The sequence below is a fragment of the Microtus ochrogaster genome, chromosome 4 (assembly GCF_000317375.1).
Source record: "Microtus ochrogaster isolate Prairie Vole_2 chromosome 4, MicOch1.0, whole genome shotgun sequence".
Classification (NCBI taxonomy): domain Eukaryota; kingdom Metazoa; phylum Chordata; class Mammalia; order Rodentia; family Cricetidae; genus Microtus; species Microtus ochrogaster.
Genome location: NC_022011.1, coordinates 86454128 through 86471947, shown reverse-complemented (window position 1 = coordinate 86471947; position 17820 = coordinate 86454128). Strand labels below are relative to the sequence as shown.

Genomic DNA, 17820 nt, shown 5'->3' with positions numbered 1-17820 from the left:
TGTTTTTTTGATTTTTCGAGACAGGGTTTCTCTATAGCTTTGGAGCCTGTCCTGGAACTCCCTTTGTAGACCAGGCTGGCCTCAAACTCACAGAGATCCTCCTGCCTCTGCCTCCCAAGTGCTGGGATTAAAGGCGTTCTCCACCACCGCCCGGCTCATACTTCAGTTTTTAAAAGTTGTAATCTATGCAGATTTGTGTTTAAAAGAGTCCCTTTATGGAGAATTTGGCAACAGAAGAAAGCAGTCCGCTTTGATCCCCGTTTAAAGGTTCTGTGGCTGGAGATAGTGAGAGGCTCTCATGTCAGTGTCTAAAGCATCTACATTTGGATCCCGTGTCTAGCTGCTGATGAGGAAATACCCATGTTAAGAGATTCAATCCAGTGTCATTTGTTTTAGATGTGGGATTGCAAGGCTTGCGAGAAAAAGGCCAAGGTCTCCTGGATCAGATCTCCAATCAGGCTTCCTGGGCCTACGGAAAGGATGTAACTATTGAAAATAAAGAAAACGTGGACCACATACAAGGCGTGATGGAAGATATGCAGCTTAGAAAACAAAGGCAAAGTTTGAATGTTAATGTTCATTTCAGCAAGATAGCATGATACTAAGATAGAAGCTAAGTGTTCTATATTTTGCATACAAAATCAAGTCCCTTGCTTGTTATATGCTCTCTGTATAGTAGGTGTGGGAGAATGTGATCATTATTATGTGTGACTGCTCTGACAGCTGTTGTCATTTCATTTGATGAAGAGGCCCCTTTCCCCTGGCTGTAGAGGTTTTAGTTACTCTCAGATACTCACACTAGAAGAAAACTGCTTTGGCTAGTGAGCTTTTCTGTTTTCTGTTAGAATTGGGTTAAACCTTACCTAATTGTCTCTTCATCTCACCTGCTACGTCACATCCATTGTTGTGTTGAATTAGAATTGTGTAGAATTAGACAGTGGGCTCGCATTGATTTTTTTTTTTTTTTTTTACTTGAGAGACTAACAGAAACCTAAGGCTTTTTAGACATCCAGTCTATAATAGAAACCTGAAAGTGTTAGACAGTAAAAAATTACAGGGCAAAGATAGGCACAGATACCTAATCTGACATGGTTGTGTGGAATTTTGCACACTTACAAATTTAAGTCATGAAGGGAATTTCTCAGACGTTTCCACTCTACCTCACTGAGAGTCACAAGGCAGGAATCCCTTCTGCGCCCTGCCCTGGACCTTGGTGACCTCACTGTGGGGTGGGGTAGCTCTGTCAGCTGCTAGCTCCCGTGGGCTCTGGCTTTTCTCGAGCAAGGTTTGTTCTCCACCCTGGTTCTGGTCCTTCCTGTGGATGGTTAGGTCTCTCCAGTAGGAAGTGTAATAAAGGACTGTACACGCAGAGTTGTCGCGGAAGGAGAGTGGCCTGCCCATCAGCCCACTGTCTCTGATGTCACCACTTGCCCCCACAGCTCAGTTTGCAGGTCTGACCTATACCCCTTGTTTTCTCTGGTTTTTTTCTATCCCTTTATACTCCTTCCAGCCCTCCCTGTTGCTGTCCCTCTGCTTGTTCTGGTGTCAGTAATTTCTAATTGCCGTTGGGTTGCCGTTGTCGGGCTGTTTTGGCTCTGGCCCACTTGACTCCAGTCGGTGCTCTCTTTGAAAGTCAGTGACAGCTGTGTCTTCCTCAAATGCCCTCTTGACTCCGCCCTCTTCACTCTGTCCCTCCTGCTTTCTCCTTGGATTGCTGAAATGTGTCTTCCAGGCCTTGATCCTCCTCTCTGAGTGTTCTCCCTGAGTCCACCCGGTATTGCCCATGGCTTGCTGGTTACCAGGACCTCCCTGACTCGGGTTGCCTCTGCAGGATCTCTAGCTGGGATATGCCACACTCCACTCCAACTTACTATGTATAGATCAGATTCATTGTCTCCCAGACTTTGCTCTCTTGCTCTTAGTTTCCTGTTCCAGTTGCTGTCGGCTACCAAATTTGGAGTTTATCTCTAAATTTAAATTTACCTCAGATGCCCAAGATTTTCTTTTTTCTGCCTTAGGTCTTACTGCTCTCACGGCTGCTGCAGACAAGAGTAATCTACACAAGTATAAAGATTGGATGAAGCCTCTAACTCTGTTATCTGTTATTATTATACTGTGGGTTTTTTCACACCTTCATCTCCCCACTTCCATGTCTGACCGCTGACTCTGTCCTACCCTGATAGTCCATGCATGCTTAAAGCTAAGTCAAGAGTGTATTTCCATCCTTAAAAATGAAACAGGCATCTAAATAACACATTTTTGGTGATGAAATCTGGTCAGCTTTACCAAACCCCATGGAGGGACGTCCTCACTTCGCATTATAAAAAAAAAGACAGCCGGGTAGCAGCTGCTACAGCCATGAAGTAAGACAGATTATTTCAAAGTGTTTCAACTCTTTTCTTAAAGAGGCTTCCTCCACTGCCAGAGCTCTCAAGGGGCGATTCTTCACATAACTGATGACCTTGGGTTCCACTTTGGAAAGAGAGCCCTTCTTTTCTATTGTTGCTTATATTCTTACCTTAATGACTTTTACAGAACTGGGTCCTTTGAGTGTGTTTTGTTTTGTTTTGTTTTTCTGTTGTTTTTGTTTGGTTGGTTGGTTTTATTTGGATTCCTATCTTTTGGTCGTGGTGTTGATAGTTTTGTCTTTTTCATTCTGGATTGATTCCTTTGTGGTTTTGGCTGCAGGAGCGCATACAGACTCCTTCACTGGAGCTGATTCTTCAGTTTCCTTCTCATCTTCATCCAGCTTCATTTCTTTTTGTGGAACCTTGTTACCACTCCGAGGGGCAGATCCCTTCCCAGACATCCTCCTCATCTCCTCCTTCTGACTCCGGTGCCCGTTCTCACCATTAGCCATCTTGAAGTAATGATCTTTGTCAGCCTTTGGTGCACAGCCCAGAGTGTGGTCTCAGGTCATCGTGTCTTCAATGGAAGAGGCATGAACCTTGGTGAGGGAAGCTGATCCTCAGGACAGGTGTAAGGGTAGAGCTCTGGGCTTGTCTTTGAGATGGAGTTGTGTCTTTAGGATAGAGAGACCTCCTTCAGCTCTGCAGTCTTAGCATCCTGCAGGTTCCCACAGAATCACAGTTGCTGTTAGTTTCTCAAGTATGTGCTGTTTCTCATTCATCCATGATGTCTTTCTCTTTTTCTTGTTTTCTGTCTAGTGGATGCTTACGCTAGGCCTTGAGTCACTTTTCCTCTCCACCCCACAAATGTTTTACATGGACATGTAACAGCTTTTTACCAACTAAAATTCATTTCCCGTAAACATTTTCTAACCTGACTCCTGTGTGTTTAGTGTACAGTTTAAACTTAGGCTAAACTGTCTTGTTTTCCCAGCGACACACAATGTACACTGAGCTTATGTGGCAGTCATCTTTATCATTACGGTGTCTTACGTGTCTTGCTTTAGATCTTGGAAGTGATTATCTTTATTTCGCTCCTGTCGCCGTAGACTAACTTAGATAAGCTGCACTGTAACATTAGGCTGTGACTGAGAGATCTTTATTTTAAAAGTAGCCAGTTCTGTGTTATCATTAGGCTTTCTTCAGGAACCCTGACTGTAGAGCTGGGGCCTCTTGGGTCGCCGGTGTCTGATATGTGGGGTTTTGCAGGAGTTCCCTTCCTGCTCTCGTGCATGGGATTGCATGGCAATAGAGGAAAGAGATCATCGCTTACACCAAGACACTATTGGAGTTTCCTCTGTTTATAATCCATGCAGACCACAGTGAGATTAAACCATCTTCTGCATTGTGTTTGTCTTAACTCTAAATTTACGTGGCTTACTTTTTTCTTAAAGAGTATAGGTATACGTTTTTGGTTCAGAATCCAGTATTTAGAATTTGACAAAATGTATTAAATTTCCACAGAACATTAGCCTCTAAACTTTTATACTTTTATCTTTGAAGCTTGTGTGATGAAGTTGGTGATGGAGGTTTCTTTGGGTTTGGTGGACCATTGTGTTTATGCTTTCCTTCAATATTTTGCAGAATCCATGCTATCCTCAAGAGGGTTTGTCATTCAGTATCGTCCCAGGTATTTTGAGGTCTTGATGTAACATAGATAATAGAGTAGATATTCATAAACTCTGACAAGTCAGCACAAAATAGCTGCAGTATCCATAGCATGGGACTAAGTATTGTACTGTTGAACACTCGTGTCAGATGCTGATGCTGTAGATCACTAAGGCCAGAATACTTAGCTGAGTTTGCTTTTGGTCCATCAGATGTGAGGACATGGTGGACGTGCGGAGGCTGAAGATGCTTCAGATGGTGCAGCTGTTTAAGTGTGAAGAGGATGCTTCCCAGGTAAGGCCTAATCCGCCATAGGGGTTCGCTTAGCTTAAGTTCATTGTAGGCTAACTTAGAATTTAAGTTCTCTTAACTGTGAGCAAAGGGGACTCCCTTAGTGCTAAGGAAGCCAGTTTATTGCATCAAGTCCTTGTTTCTCATGTAGAGATTAGAGCCTGATATTTCAGCTACTTTCCTGATCTCATTTCACTCACCCCTCAGTGAAATCCTCTGTTGAGTTAGAGACTGGGAATGTTTATTAATCATTATTGTCAACCAAGTTGTTAGTTCTAGCCTGGATTGGAGGCTGGTGAAGCACATTGCTTTCTATCCCACAAGAGAATTCTCAGTGCTGCATGAGCAACTGGATGTAATCGTGTAGTTAGTGTCAGAAAACCATTTAATCTTGAGTATAGAGAGAATTTATCATTTTAGGTCAGAATGTACATCTGTAGTGAGATCCCAGCAGAACTGTATTACAGGGACCCAAGGCCTTGTGTGATGCTAGCGGTACATTGAGAACATCTCTTCAGTAGGTCCTGCCTTGGCATTTGAGACAGCAGTTTGAGGATCAGGAGAGATCAGGAGTTCATAGAGCGTAGTACCGAATGAGCGCTAAAACCAGGGTTATAATTAAAGAGCTAACTCATCACATGGAAGTAATTTTTGCACAGAGCTGATGTTTCACTACAAGGAAAGAATTACGAGTCCAGTTTCATTCTGTGTGTTCATCAGGCAGTGGAATGGCTAAGTGAACTTCTGGATGCCCTGCTGAAGACCCACATCAGACTGGGTGATGACGCTCAGGAAACAAAGGTTTTACTGGAAAAGCATAGGAAATTTGTCGATGTTGCACAGGTACAGTATTTTTCTTCTTTACTGAAAGGGCAGTGTGTGGTGGCTTTCTGCAGATAATGGTGTCACAGCCTTCCAAGTCTAAGGTCAGCTTTGTTACACAGAGCTAGAAAAATGCCAGCTGGTGCCCTGACCCTGGGCCACATGACCGCAAGAGGGCTCCCTCTGCTGTGCCACTGTGTAGACTGTTGGACAGGTCACAGAATTAGCGTGAGGTCCTTGTTAGCAACAACTGGTCAGAAACAGCGTTCCTAGTGTGTAACTAGAATTAGTTTAGTGATACAGGATTGTTTTGGGACCGAGTGTGTTTGTGTATCTGCCCTGATGCAGAGTTTACACTGTCGTATTTTACTTTCTCATATGTAACAAAGTGTGGAGCTCACTTCACCTCTTCATTTTGGTAATCAGAGACCTGACATTCTTTTTGGCCAGTAGAATTTAGCCGGCTGAGATGGTGAGCACAGAATAAGGATGAGAGCTTAAAGAGAAACAAACCTGGTAGCTAGCTAGACACCTTGCCGCATTTGTTAGTGTGTTTGCAGATTGCCGACAGCCACTGGTCCGTGCAGTACAGATGCCCAGTGCTGCCACACAGCCGCCTCACCTCCTCATGATTGCGTGTGTTCTAACGTGGTGGTCCTTTCCCTCCCTAGAGCACTTACGACTACGGCAGACAGTTGCTGCAGGCCACGGTTGTTCTGTGCCAATCCTTGCGCTGTACATCCCGGTCCTCAGGAGACACGCTTCCTCGACTGAACAGAGTGTGGAAGCAGTTTACGGTAGCGTCGGAAGAGAGGGTGCATCGGCTGGAGATGTCGATTGCCTTCCACTCAAACGCTGAAAAGGTAGGCAGGATCTTAACATTCTTTTGAGATTTTATTTATTTTTCTTTTATGTGTTTGTTTGCCTGAATTTAAGTCCATTCTCCACATGTAGTGCAGAGGCTTGAAGAGGTTATCAGATTTCCCTGGGACTAGAGCTCCAGACAGTTTTCATCATCCTGTGGGTGCTAGGAGTTGAGCCCAAGTCCTTTGGAAAAGCAGCCAGTGTTCCTAACCGTTGAGACTTCTGCGCCCCACTGCAGCCTCTTAAAGAGGGAAAAAACTAACGGTTACCTCACTGATATTCATTGCATTTATTAAAAATGTTACCTGGAATACTGGGATGATGCAGCTACTCTATGTGTAGCTGAGGCTCATTTGAATGTGTGTTGTCTTGAGAGTGTCTGCACTCAGTCTCCCAAGTTGACCCAGGCTGGAGTGCCTGGCCAGGGGATTCCAGAGCTGCAGGAGGCCTGGCTTCTTCCCATCCAGCCCAGGCTTCTCTCTGTCCTCTGCTGTCCCCTTGTCAGACTCTTTCCCTGGGTCAGGAAAGGGAAAGATCTTGGCAACTACACCTGTTCCTGTGGTAATTGTCAGGAAGTTTTAAAAGTTACTTTGTGACTTTATAATTCAGGGTAAAGGCTGGCCAAACAAACTAATGAAACTAAAATCAAAACCTTTGTTCCATGATTATTTTTAAAGATCCATTCTAGAATTTATTTCTCCATAATGTTATGCCATTAGTTAGAGAAGCCAATAATAAAAATAGTCGTGTTATTTGGGCAAATTCTCATTAAAGCCCATTTCTCTTCACAGTGGTGATGCTGAATATATTCCCATTCAAGATGGAAATTTTATTAGGTAGTTAATTTCATGTTGCTCTCTTATAGTGGGAGTTTATATGCAGGGGACTTAAAATTATGCAGTAATATGTGGAAAGTCGAAGTTATAGCCTTACCTCAGAACGAACAGATGTGACCAGAACCTTAGGGACTGAGAGGTTTCATGTTGGATCACACTGTTGAAAGTGGCACCGCTGATTCTCACACCTGCTCCCTGAACTGCACAGATCAGTGTTGTTAGACTGGGCCCAGTGACATCAAGTATGTTGCTTCATACCTGAAGTCTCAGACAACAGACACACAAAGGCCTAGTAAGGATGGAACGGGTATAGAGGATGGCTTGACTTGTTTGCCTGCTAATTATCTCAGTGAGCGTGTTTCATTATTATAAAATACGCTACTCATCCAGGAAAAGTGTGGAGCTTAAATGTTCTTAATGGGCGTGTCCAGGACGAGCTTGCCAGTGTAGGGCCCTGAAGTCCTACCCTTCATGGGTCACAATACCGTGCCTCTGTCAAAAGAGAGTTATTCAAGTTCCTAACACCGCTCAAGACATTTTAGGATACCCTTTTAAATGTGGGAATATTTTTAATTCGAGACCTCTTTAAAAGGTATAAAAAAAATATAGTTACAAGATTTTTAAATAGGAAGTTGGTCTGTCTTCCTTCCCGCCTGCCTTCCTTTCTTTCTTTTTGTCCCTGGCCTTTATCTTGCTTATAACGACCTATTTTATTGAGCAAACTCACATAAAGCCTTCTGTCATCATGCACTATCTCTCTTCTTGACTGCCTACACTCAGCTATAACTGTAAGCAAATTATACAACACAATAACTGAAAAGTGTCCTAGTTTGAAACCAAATCTTGAATTTTTAAATAAAAAAGAATGAGATGTCTTTGAACACAACAGAGCTCCTGATATTAGGCGTATAACCAGTGAAATCAGAAGATCAGGCAGATCTAGGCAGATCTTCACATGTGTTACCTTTGCACACACGGTGCTGGGTGTAGTTTGCAGTTTCATTGAGGTTTGGCGTCTGTAGACTCGAGCAGTCTGACGTTCATAATCCACTCTGCTAAATAAACATCCCATTAAATGGTTAGTAAATGGTTGTCTAGTAAGCTAGAGACTATTTATTTCTTAAGCACAACTCTATTCATTTTCCAAATAGCACTCCATTATTTCTTCCCTGGGAACACCCTCCTTGTTTGTACCCCTGAGTGTATGTTGTTACTAGAGCTGTGCTTCGTTTGCAATGAGGGTTCTTTCACCAGTAGCAGCTCAGCCTCCTACAGTTGATGCTTCTGAAGACCCTCAGCACGGAACCAGAGCACCGCCCTCTTCAACTTAAAGAATCCGTGCGGGATTAATTCCCTTTCATCGTTTTTGATTGATGCTGCCCTTTTGTTTGCTACAGATTTTGCAAGACTGCCCAGAGGAGCCGGAAGCAATTAATGACGAGGAGCAGTTTGAGGAAGTCGAAGCAGTTGGGAAGTCACTGCTGGATAGACTCACTGTCCCCGTGGTTTACCCTGACGGGTAAGCTGCCTGCCCTTAGCCTGTCAAAGTTAAATTACTGAGAGAAGAAAAGCAGTTCTTTAGAAGGCTCAGTGTCTTCATTTTGGTCCACATCCCAACTTCTACAGTAGATCAGTTGAAACCGAGAAGTCTACCACTGTTGACAGCAGTGGCAGTTGGTGTTTGCTGGCATGATGTTTGCCTCTTGACAACTTAGATGGGCGAGTGCAGATTAGTTTGAAACTTGAACCTCTAGCCTGAGCTGTGAGGGCAGAGAGCTGTGAGATTTGGGGCCCCATTAAGAATGGGGAGGGTGTCAGGGAAGGGACTGAGACCTATGAGCTCATAAGATACCAGTCAGACAGCTTCAACTCTTTACCTTTATTGCTTGCACCAGTCAGATTGAGGCCGGCGTGACTGTTCATGACTTAGAACGGAAGGAAATGAGGCTCAGATTCAGATACCAGTGATTCATGGTTGCGGCTGTTGGAGTTAGGACACAGTCTCAGGTCTGTCCTGCTCCAGAGCTGTCTTCACACTAAGGCATCTGAGATTTTCCATATGGAAGGTTATCAGGTCCTAACCCGTACCTTCTTTACTATTTCAAATGTGAGATAACCTCATGTAAAAACCAACAAGCCAGGAAAAGAATCAAGAGTTTCATCCCTGCAGATCTTGTCACTGAGTCACTGAGCGGTCAAAGGAGTCCAATAATAGAGACACCAAGCCATCAGGTAGAAGTAAGGTATCCTCTGTGGTCTTGTGATGGAGAGTATAGAGGCTAGAGCCCAATGCCTCGACTCCTTTTTACTTCTTAGCAGTGACTGCAGCTCTCCATGTCCCCACGCCTGATAACAGGGTGGAGTAATTGTTCCAGATCATAGCAGTGTATGTGTATATGTATGTGTGTGAGGGAGAGGGGTTCCTCCAGCCAAATATCTATACAGAACTTAGCTGTGAGACACACAGGACTTTCAGTGAATGTTTGAAATTCAGATTGAAAAGAATTATCAGTTTATTCCTGTGAAGAAGAGCATTACTCCTTGTCTATACAGAGAAAAATCTCTAGAGCTGTCTGGATTTGAACTATAAAAAGTAGCTTAATGTCATGTGACTTATCTGCAGCAAAGAGCAATCCCAGCAGTCTGGGTTCCAGGCCCCAGATGAACTAGTTTCTACATAGGCCTGATCACGTCATGATAACATTTGCTTTTGTGCACCTGGTACAGTGGAATGAACGTGTATTAACCTGTGTGTTTTCTGTGTGTCCTGATTTTAGAACTGAACAGTATTTTGGGAGTCCAAGTGACATGGCTTCTACTGCCGAGCACATCAGAGACAGAATGAAACTGGTCAGTCTCAAAAGGCAGCAGCTGAGACATCCCGAATTGGTGACCACGGAAAGCTAATGTCCCCAGCTCCCACAGATCTGCAGGTCATATGCCCACACGTCACTGGTGGCACGGCTGTGTTAGCCACAGCTTGTTAAGATGCATTTCCCAGCAGGATAAGCCTCCTTTCTTCCCCCAACACGTCTCTCTAAATGCTAACACCTCTCGGCTACCGAGGCATAATCATGTAATGTGCTGTGATGCTCTAGACTCCAGGTACCTTAACAGAAGGAACTGTAAACACTGCACTGGGTCCTTGCTTTCACGCTTTTACCTGACTTGCCAGTTTGTAGATGAACAACTGATTATAAGCTTTTGAATGGTGCTAATCGGAGCTTAGGAATTCTCTATAAGAACATGGTTGCCCTTCCTCCCCAGGTGATGTAGAATATTTAGACCATAGTTAGACTGTTAGTGGATAGTGGCGTCCTCAAAATTTCACTCTGTAATTCTTCAAAATTGATTATTTTTATTGTCTATATGAAGAAAACCCTCCAGATCTTTGACATATCCTATTCATTGGAAGACATTTTCCTATTGCAGTTATAATGTATTAAAAGTTGTCTGTGCCTCATCAAAGTCTTCTTCGAGCTTCTCACTTAATTTGGTAGTTACATCCCGATTCTAAACGTGAGTGCCTTACTAAAAGGCCATTCTTAGGGTTGTGAGGATGGGCTAGTCATTTGGTTTTAATGGTGGCTGCATGTATTTTAGGCAGAAATTTCATATGTATGCATGTGTATATAATAAAAAATAAGCATGTTTATTGGGAAAAGATTAGACCTTTAAGAACAATAATAGAAGACTATTTTTAATTTTTCTCTTGAAAAATTCTGTCCAAATTGTTAACTACTCTAAAGATGCTTGTCTTTGGGGAAGAAGGGCTGAGGATGAAGGTGTGCTTAACTATTTCAATGTAATCTTTTATATCACAGTTAATTGCTCTGGAACTAAAGCAGAAATTGTTAATAATATTTAATATCTCATGATACTAGAGAGAAAATCATCCTGAAGAAGTCTAGTCACAAAAACTGTACAGATCTTTAGAAATAAAATTTGTCATAAAATGGTAATGCTTTTTATGTTTGTATTAAGTTATAAAATGTATATAATTTAACATTGTGTTAATTTTTATTTTAGAAGATTTTTTTAAAGGTGAAAATCAACTGGGCTTATGATCAGTACAGAATTATGCAAAGAATTGTATGCTGGTTTGTTTTTGCAGTCTATAGTGATGCTCACATACTCTCCTGTGCTAAAGCCAGTTTTCTCCAGCCTCTTCTCTGCCAGCCTTGAAGAATTCCATGTTCCTTGTCTGCCGTTCTCATCACTCTCTCTGCAAACCTTTCTGTTAGCTGTTACACCTCACTCTACGAGAACCAGCCATAGTCTTCCAGTTACCGAATCGAATATTTTCTGTCTGTCACATCGCCTCCCTTACTCTGTATTCCTGGCATCTCCCAAAGCCATCTCTCGAGGATGGTATCTCTGCCATCACTGTGAGTGTAGATCTGGACTCATTGGGAATAGGTCTCTTGCGCATGCGCACTCTGTAAGACATCTCATCCCCAGTGCCCTCCCGCGTTACCTGTCTGATCTAAACGCCTGGCTTTCGGCCATCTCCCTGCCATTTTCACCTAAATGAAGGATGCGTCCTTGTCTCTTTCTTTCTGGAGTAGTTTTGATTAATGGTGCCACAGTGTCCAGGGCAAAAATTCAACTGCTCCCACGTCTTACACTGCCACTGCCTCTGGCACCATCCAGAAGTTCTCTCTGTACTTGATAACCTCCTTCAGGGTTTTCCTCCTGTGACTCCTCAGTCTCACGACGGTGCTGAGCCTTTCCTGTCCTGTCCTACGGTCCTTCGTGGAGTTCACTGTTGTCCCACTTGTCATGTGCCTAGACCTTGCCTTTTGTTTAATATGCTTGGTCCTCAACGTGTGTCTCAGTGTGAGCGTTAGTAATAATTCCTCTTCTGCTGTGGTCTGGGGTGTATGAAAACAGTGATACTTCCTAGAGTCAGGGCTGACTTGCAGATCTGCTTCTGTGGAATGTGTATGTTAGCTCCTTAGACATGCAACTTTAAATGCTTGTTTCTTATATTCAGTATTTGTTTCTTGCACTGAATTTCAGAGTCGCCAGTGTTTTCATTATGAATGTAATTATATCATAAGCTCACGAATGCAAGATTCCAAATGAGTTAAGCTCAATGCACCTTAAGCTCTCTTTCCTGCAAAAAAGTAAAATAAGATAAAATATGGAAATGCCATGTGTGATTTGAATAGTCACATACAGCAAGATACACAGATAGTCACTCTTGATTGGCAGATGTCCTGCCCATCTCTCTTTGTGTGTCTTTGTAGATACACAAGAGTTATGAATAAAAGCCCAGCAATGCCCCAAACCGACTTCTTTTATGGTCACAGTTCACCTAGAGGACACATGAAGGGTGTGGCTTCAGTCTGTTTGGAATCTCAGGCCTCAGCTGTGTTGATGCTGACATTGGCTTCCACGTGTAATGGAAAGGAAATACTTCTTTCTCACTGGTTCAGAGCCATAGCCCCCTACATTACTGTAGTTCCTCCTAGGGATTGACTGACATGTTAGCTGGGCGACTTCTATTAGGTTGTGTCTGTTTGCCTTTTCTCTTTTCACTCCCGTGTAAACTCAGTAGACGGTGGCAGTGTGGTGTCTTCTCTTAGTGCTCTCTGACTCAGCAGAGCTGTGATGCAAAGATGATAGCTTCCTTTAGATCAGTTTGACTCTGTTCCCAGTTCTCATTGCTTTGACCTTACTGTACAAGGGTGATTCGTTAGCAATACTGGTGTAACTGCTCAGCCTGCTCGCTCGGGTTCAGTACTGCAGAGCTGAGTGGATCTCTTGCTCCATTGGGATCTAAATCAGCTTGAATGTTACCTACTCTTAATCCTTGTCACTTCTTTACTTTCAGGCGATGTGTGGTATGGTGTGAGAATTGTTACGGCCATCCTCACTGAGAACATGTCAAGTTGCGTTTTTGACAGTGCTAAGCAAATCATACTCTCTCATCTCACCCTCTGCATGCAATGGAATGATTGTCAGGTGGGCTGAATATATCCCCATGCACAGTATACCTGGAAGAGGTCATCCAGCTTTCTTTTATATGCTATATAAGTTTCCAGAAGAGATTTGGTATTCTTGTGTGGGTCTCACATCCTACCCTAAGCAAACTCAGTCATAAGAAAACCATGATGGCTGCTAACAACTAAAGCTACTATAGCTGGTGCAAATCTCTACACCTTGAGTCTGTATAGAAGTCACAGATGCTGTATAGAAAAGCATCAATAAATAGGCTGTGATCCGCAGCAAGGCTTGTGCAGTGCCCTTTGATTAAGCACCCAAAGGGAAAGGGCTCTAGGACTTAAAAAGATGTGTGAAGATAGCCAAAACAGTTAACCGAGTTAACAGACTTATCAGTGTTACCTTGCAGTTCTAGAAGTAAAGAGTCTCAGTTGAGAGCAGAAAGTGTTTTTTGATATGTAGCCAACAGATATCTTGGTGAAACAACATGGATAGCATTTGACACTCTTTGACTTCTTGAAATCAATATATGTCAATAAATATCCCCAAAGCTCTAAAATTTGGAATGCACAAGTCATCAATTTCAATAATGAAACATAGTAATCTACAGAAGTATTGAGGACTGAAGGGGCATGAGCAGTGGAAGGTATCATTGCTGTAATCCTACAGAGTAGAAAATAATATTCCTTAATCTTGCTCTGTCTCAAGTGGCATTCATGGAGTAGTAAAGAGGGTGTATGTTTATCCTCTCTGCTCCACAGCTCTGCCCCTTCACCCCTACTCGTATCTCAGCGGTGGATCAGGAAATGTGCATTTAGATTTCATGCTGAAGTACAGAGGGTGGAGCTGGTGCCCTCTTCAGTAGAATGAAGCTTTAAAACTGACAGAGTCTCTTCTGGGGACGATGACAGAACATTAAGGCAGAAGATAGCGCACAAGTATCTTGTGTGCTGTGCTTGACAGGGCGTGAGACAACTCCATTAACTCCATTAATTAACACAAGCCAAAGAAAGTCGTGGTTGGAGTGTATTAAGAAGGAAACAAGCTATAAAGCCAAGAGTGTAAATCTGAGGAGATTTGCAGAATCTCCCAGTACTGGGGTAAATATGGCGTGAGACCACCGTTAGTGCTGGTCTCGCTTAGAGAAGAGGCGATTTGACAGACGGGCAGTGCTGACAATGGGAAAAGACCAGTCCTATAATGGAGACTTAGAAATGGGGTGTCCCATGATGGTGCCAGTCTGTGTAGGTGATGCTCAGTGTGACTCAATGCCCCAGCAGGAGTTTAAAGCACGCTTGAGAATAAACGCTATCTGTGCACCAGGACAAAGCAGAACCTGTGCTCGGACACGAAGAGCTCAGGAAAGCCAGCGCTGAAACTAAATATTATGAAAGCTGGGGAGTAAATGTTTCAAAGACTCGAGATTATTTTTGTGAGAACTCTTTATGAGGTGAGATGCAGTATATGAGTCCTATATGTCATGATACAGGAATTCTAAACATATGGCTAAAAATAGTGACAGTCGGGCATTTAGAGCAGAGGTGGGAAGGGCTTGAAGTAAGACATGTGGAACACGGGCCGTGCGCGCTGAGGCTGGTTCCCAGTGAACCTTGAATCGAATGCAGAGTCCTTAGACTGACCAGATAGGGTGAAGGTGCCGTCCTTTGAAGGCAGTGGCTGCTCACTCTGCAGGGTGAGGCCTCACCCCCGTGTGACTTGTTTTCTGACTGATTTAGTTGATAAGATGGAGCACAAACCAGTCTTACTGTTGTATTTTCTCCAAAGAATGTCTTCATCTTGGCCCGGTGTTAGCCCTCACAGCCAGTTCAGTCGCTTGAGTGTGACATCGGGGTGGATGGAGTTCTCAGCTCAAAATACCGCTTGGGCAGTTTTTCACCAGAGTAGATTGGGAACTGATTGATCACCTCACACTCTAAAGAGAAGTGTAGTTTTCTAAATTGGCACAAAATAGTATTTGGTGGCAATGATTTTCCAAGGGCCTTTTAGGGACTAAATGGCAATGTTTTATTATGAAAATTTAAGTCTATAAAATTTAAAATGATTTCATAGTGTCCTCACCACTTGGGTGTTAGTACATACTGCCTTATCACATGCCCCTCCATCTGTCCATCCACCCAGATTATTTTTGATGTATGTAAAATTGCAAACCCCTGTATACTTCCTTCTGAACACTTCGGCTTACCTCTTGCTCATAGCTTTCTTTTGCTGTGAAATTTACCTGGAGAGAACATTCCCATGCCCTGTGTGTTCTTAAATACGTGAGTGCGACATAGAGGAAAACTTACTGTTCTAGAACGTTCTCCCCAATCCCTGACCCCACATGAACCCAAGTGCTGTTCTTTTTCCAACTGTAAGTTAGACTGTTCTGTTTTAGAACTTACCTTGATTAGCATCTCATGTCAAGTACTCCCTTTGAAAAGGCTTCTTTGCTACCATAATATTTGGGAGAGTTATCCATGGAGTTGGTTTTATTAATTCATCCTTGTTTTATTGCTGAGTTGTGTTCCCATTGATTGTGTATTACCATGTGTTTTTCCAGTTTCTTATTGGCTAATGGGGCTGTTGGCAGGAGTGTCAATCACCAACAAAGCTGCAGTGATTGTTCTTACATACATCTGTGTGAAAATAGTTGTTCATTCACTCATGGGTAAATAGTAAAAATTGCTGGCTTGTAGGAGTGTTTTTAAAAAGAAACTACCATTCACTTTCCCAACATGATTGTTCTGTGCTCTGATTTTTATATTTTGAGTGTGTAAAAAGGTGTAGACTATTTTTTTCTGATTGCCATGTTTAAATAGTAGAAGAAGTTGGGGTAGAAATGATATCATTCATGTTTGAATGTGGTAGTTGGCATTTGAGGGAAGTAAGGGAGCCTGTCTGCCACAAAGTAGCTCCCCAAGAGGTTCCTAAGACGTGAAATTTTAGAATTAGCTCCACTCTGTAAAAGGTCAGGCTCTAAGCATGCAAATATATTAGCTAGAAGAAATGGCACGAGCTCAATTAGCTTACATTTACCACCCACGTTCAGTAGGGAAGGGAAGGTCCATCATCGTCCATCATCGAGGATAATGAAGAACACTTTGTGATGGAAGTGGAGTGGACCAGAAACGAGGACATACACAAGAGTCAGTTCTGGTACCGCAGCCTGAGGAAGACGCCTGTATGAGGGAGTACCCCCATGGTAGTCAGGAGAGCAGAAACCAGGACGGCAAGAACTCTACCTCACAGTTTTACGTAGCGGATGGGTGTGCTGCTGTAGACTTCTCACCTGTAAAGGTCATAGTTCCCATCTTTTCAGCCCAGCTGTGTTTGTTTCATACTTGGTGACTGTTTCTCTGCTGTGTACCGTCCTCCTCTTCTGTTCCATTGCAGTGTAGTCGCCTGTAAAATTATGATCATTATATGTTTCTGATACCCATGTTCAAAAATACCCGTGTGTGGTTTATCTAGCCTTTCTTACAGGATTTCTAAGGGCTGGGAGATTTGGCCTCTGTTGTACATCCTTATAATGTGCCCAAATTGTAAATATGCAATAAAACCTTAAAAACAATGGCAGCAGATTTTGGTATGTGTTTCTTTGCTATTGAACAAGTTTGATTTTTGTAAATAAAGATTGTTCATAAGATCTAGGTAGAATTTAGTCATTACCAGTCTCTATAATATAATCTGATGAGTCTTACATCTTTGAACCTATTTTAATTATTTTTTTAATTTTTGACCAGTATTTTCTAAAAATCTTTTATTTAAATGAAAGAAATTATGGCTTGCTTGTTCTGAAATAATTTAAATTTCTAGAAGATAGAGGTTTCTCACTGACAACACAATCATCTTTCCTGAGTGGCATAGAGATACAGTGCTCTTACCAGGTACTGCATTACTAGGGTAGCTGTGTCATCATAGGTAAACAGTGGTTACATTCCTCTTCCCACCAGGATTGGGGTGTGTGTGTGTGTGTGTGTGTGTGTGTGTGTGTGAGAGAGAGAGAGAGAGAGAGAGAGAGAGAGAGAGAGAGAGAGAGCGCAAGCGCGCACCCAGGGCTTTCTGTGTTCTAGGCAACTACTCTGACACTAATTTACATCTCCAGCCCAAGAAATCAACTTTTTAAATCCATCCATAATATGGTTTCTGTGTAATTATTATTTGGGGGCTAAGCAGCCTGGAAAAAACAAGAGGCCTCTCCTATAACATACCAGGTCGACAAGTTATCCACACACAGTTGCCCCTATGGATGTATTAGTTACTGTTCTGTTGCTGTGATAAGACATCATGACCAAGGCAACTAAATGGAAAAGTTTATTTCAGGAGGTTAGAGCCCATGATGTCAGAGCCCCAGGTGACCAAGCTTCAGCTGAGAGCTGGCATCTTTAGCTGTAAAGGGAGGTAGAGAGCATGTTGGGAATGGCACCAGGTTTTTGAAAAACCCATGTCTAGTGACCTCCAGTGAGGCCGCATCTTTTAATCCTTCCCAAACAATTCCACCAAGTGTTGTCCCAAGTATTAAAATGTGAGCCTGAGGGGTATCATTCTCATTCAAACGACCATAATGGGGTAAGTTTGGGGGAAACTATGTCATATACTCCTAGGAATTTGGGGTATCAGATGTATTTATTAAATGACCAGAAGAGAATGCATTTTCTACTATCTCATGAATCAGTGATGGTTGTGGGCAACTAAAGAAAGGTAACTCCTTTACAGTTTATCTTTTTTAAGTCTATTCAAATGCAACATTTAATTACTGTTTCTACAAGAATACCATAGATAACAGATGTACAGACAGTAAAAACTTCCCAACAGCCCATCAACTCAAGGAACATCTAGTTAACATTCTGTAAATTTATTTCCTTTGTGCTTTTACTTAGCACATATTTGTATAACACATTTACATAACAATATGTACACTGTTGCGGGAGGTCCTTCCGCTCCTCCAGCCTATAGCCGCTGAGATACCAGCCCATTGGGGCGTGGTCTCTCTCCCTTTAAAAATTTTGTGTCGTCCCCTGTTGCGGGAGGTCCTTCCGCTC

General features: G+C 42.7%; 1 protein-coding gene across 3 annotated transcripts in view; it reads left to right on the top strand.

Moving 5' to 3' along the window:
- Positions 1-16349, top strand: part of Sestd1 (SEC14 and spectrin domain containing 1) — a 100712-nt gene extending 84363 nt beyond the window's left edge. For all 3 annotated transcript variants that reach the window (XM_026789952.1, XM_013345910.2, XM_005346626.3), the window contains 6 exons: positions 397-556; positions 4229-4310; positions 5028-5150; positions 5801-5992; positions 8227-8348; positions 9607-16349. In XM_026789952.1, the coding sequence (XP_026645753.1) occupies positions 397-556; positions 4229-4310; positions 5028-5150; positions 5801-5992; positions 8227-8348; positions 9607-9736 (809 nt within the window). In that variant the 3' untranslated portion in view covers positions 9737-16349. The remainder of the gene's footprint in view (positions 1-396; positions 557-4228; positions 4311-5027; positions 5151-5800; positions 5993-8226; positions 8349-9606) is intronic.
- The last annotated feature ends 1471 nt before the right edge of the window (positions 16350-17820 follow it).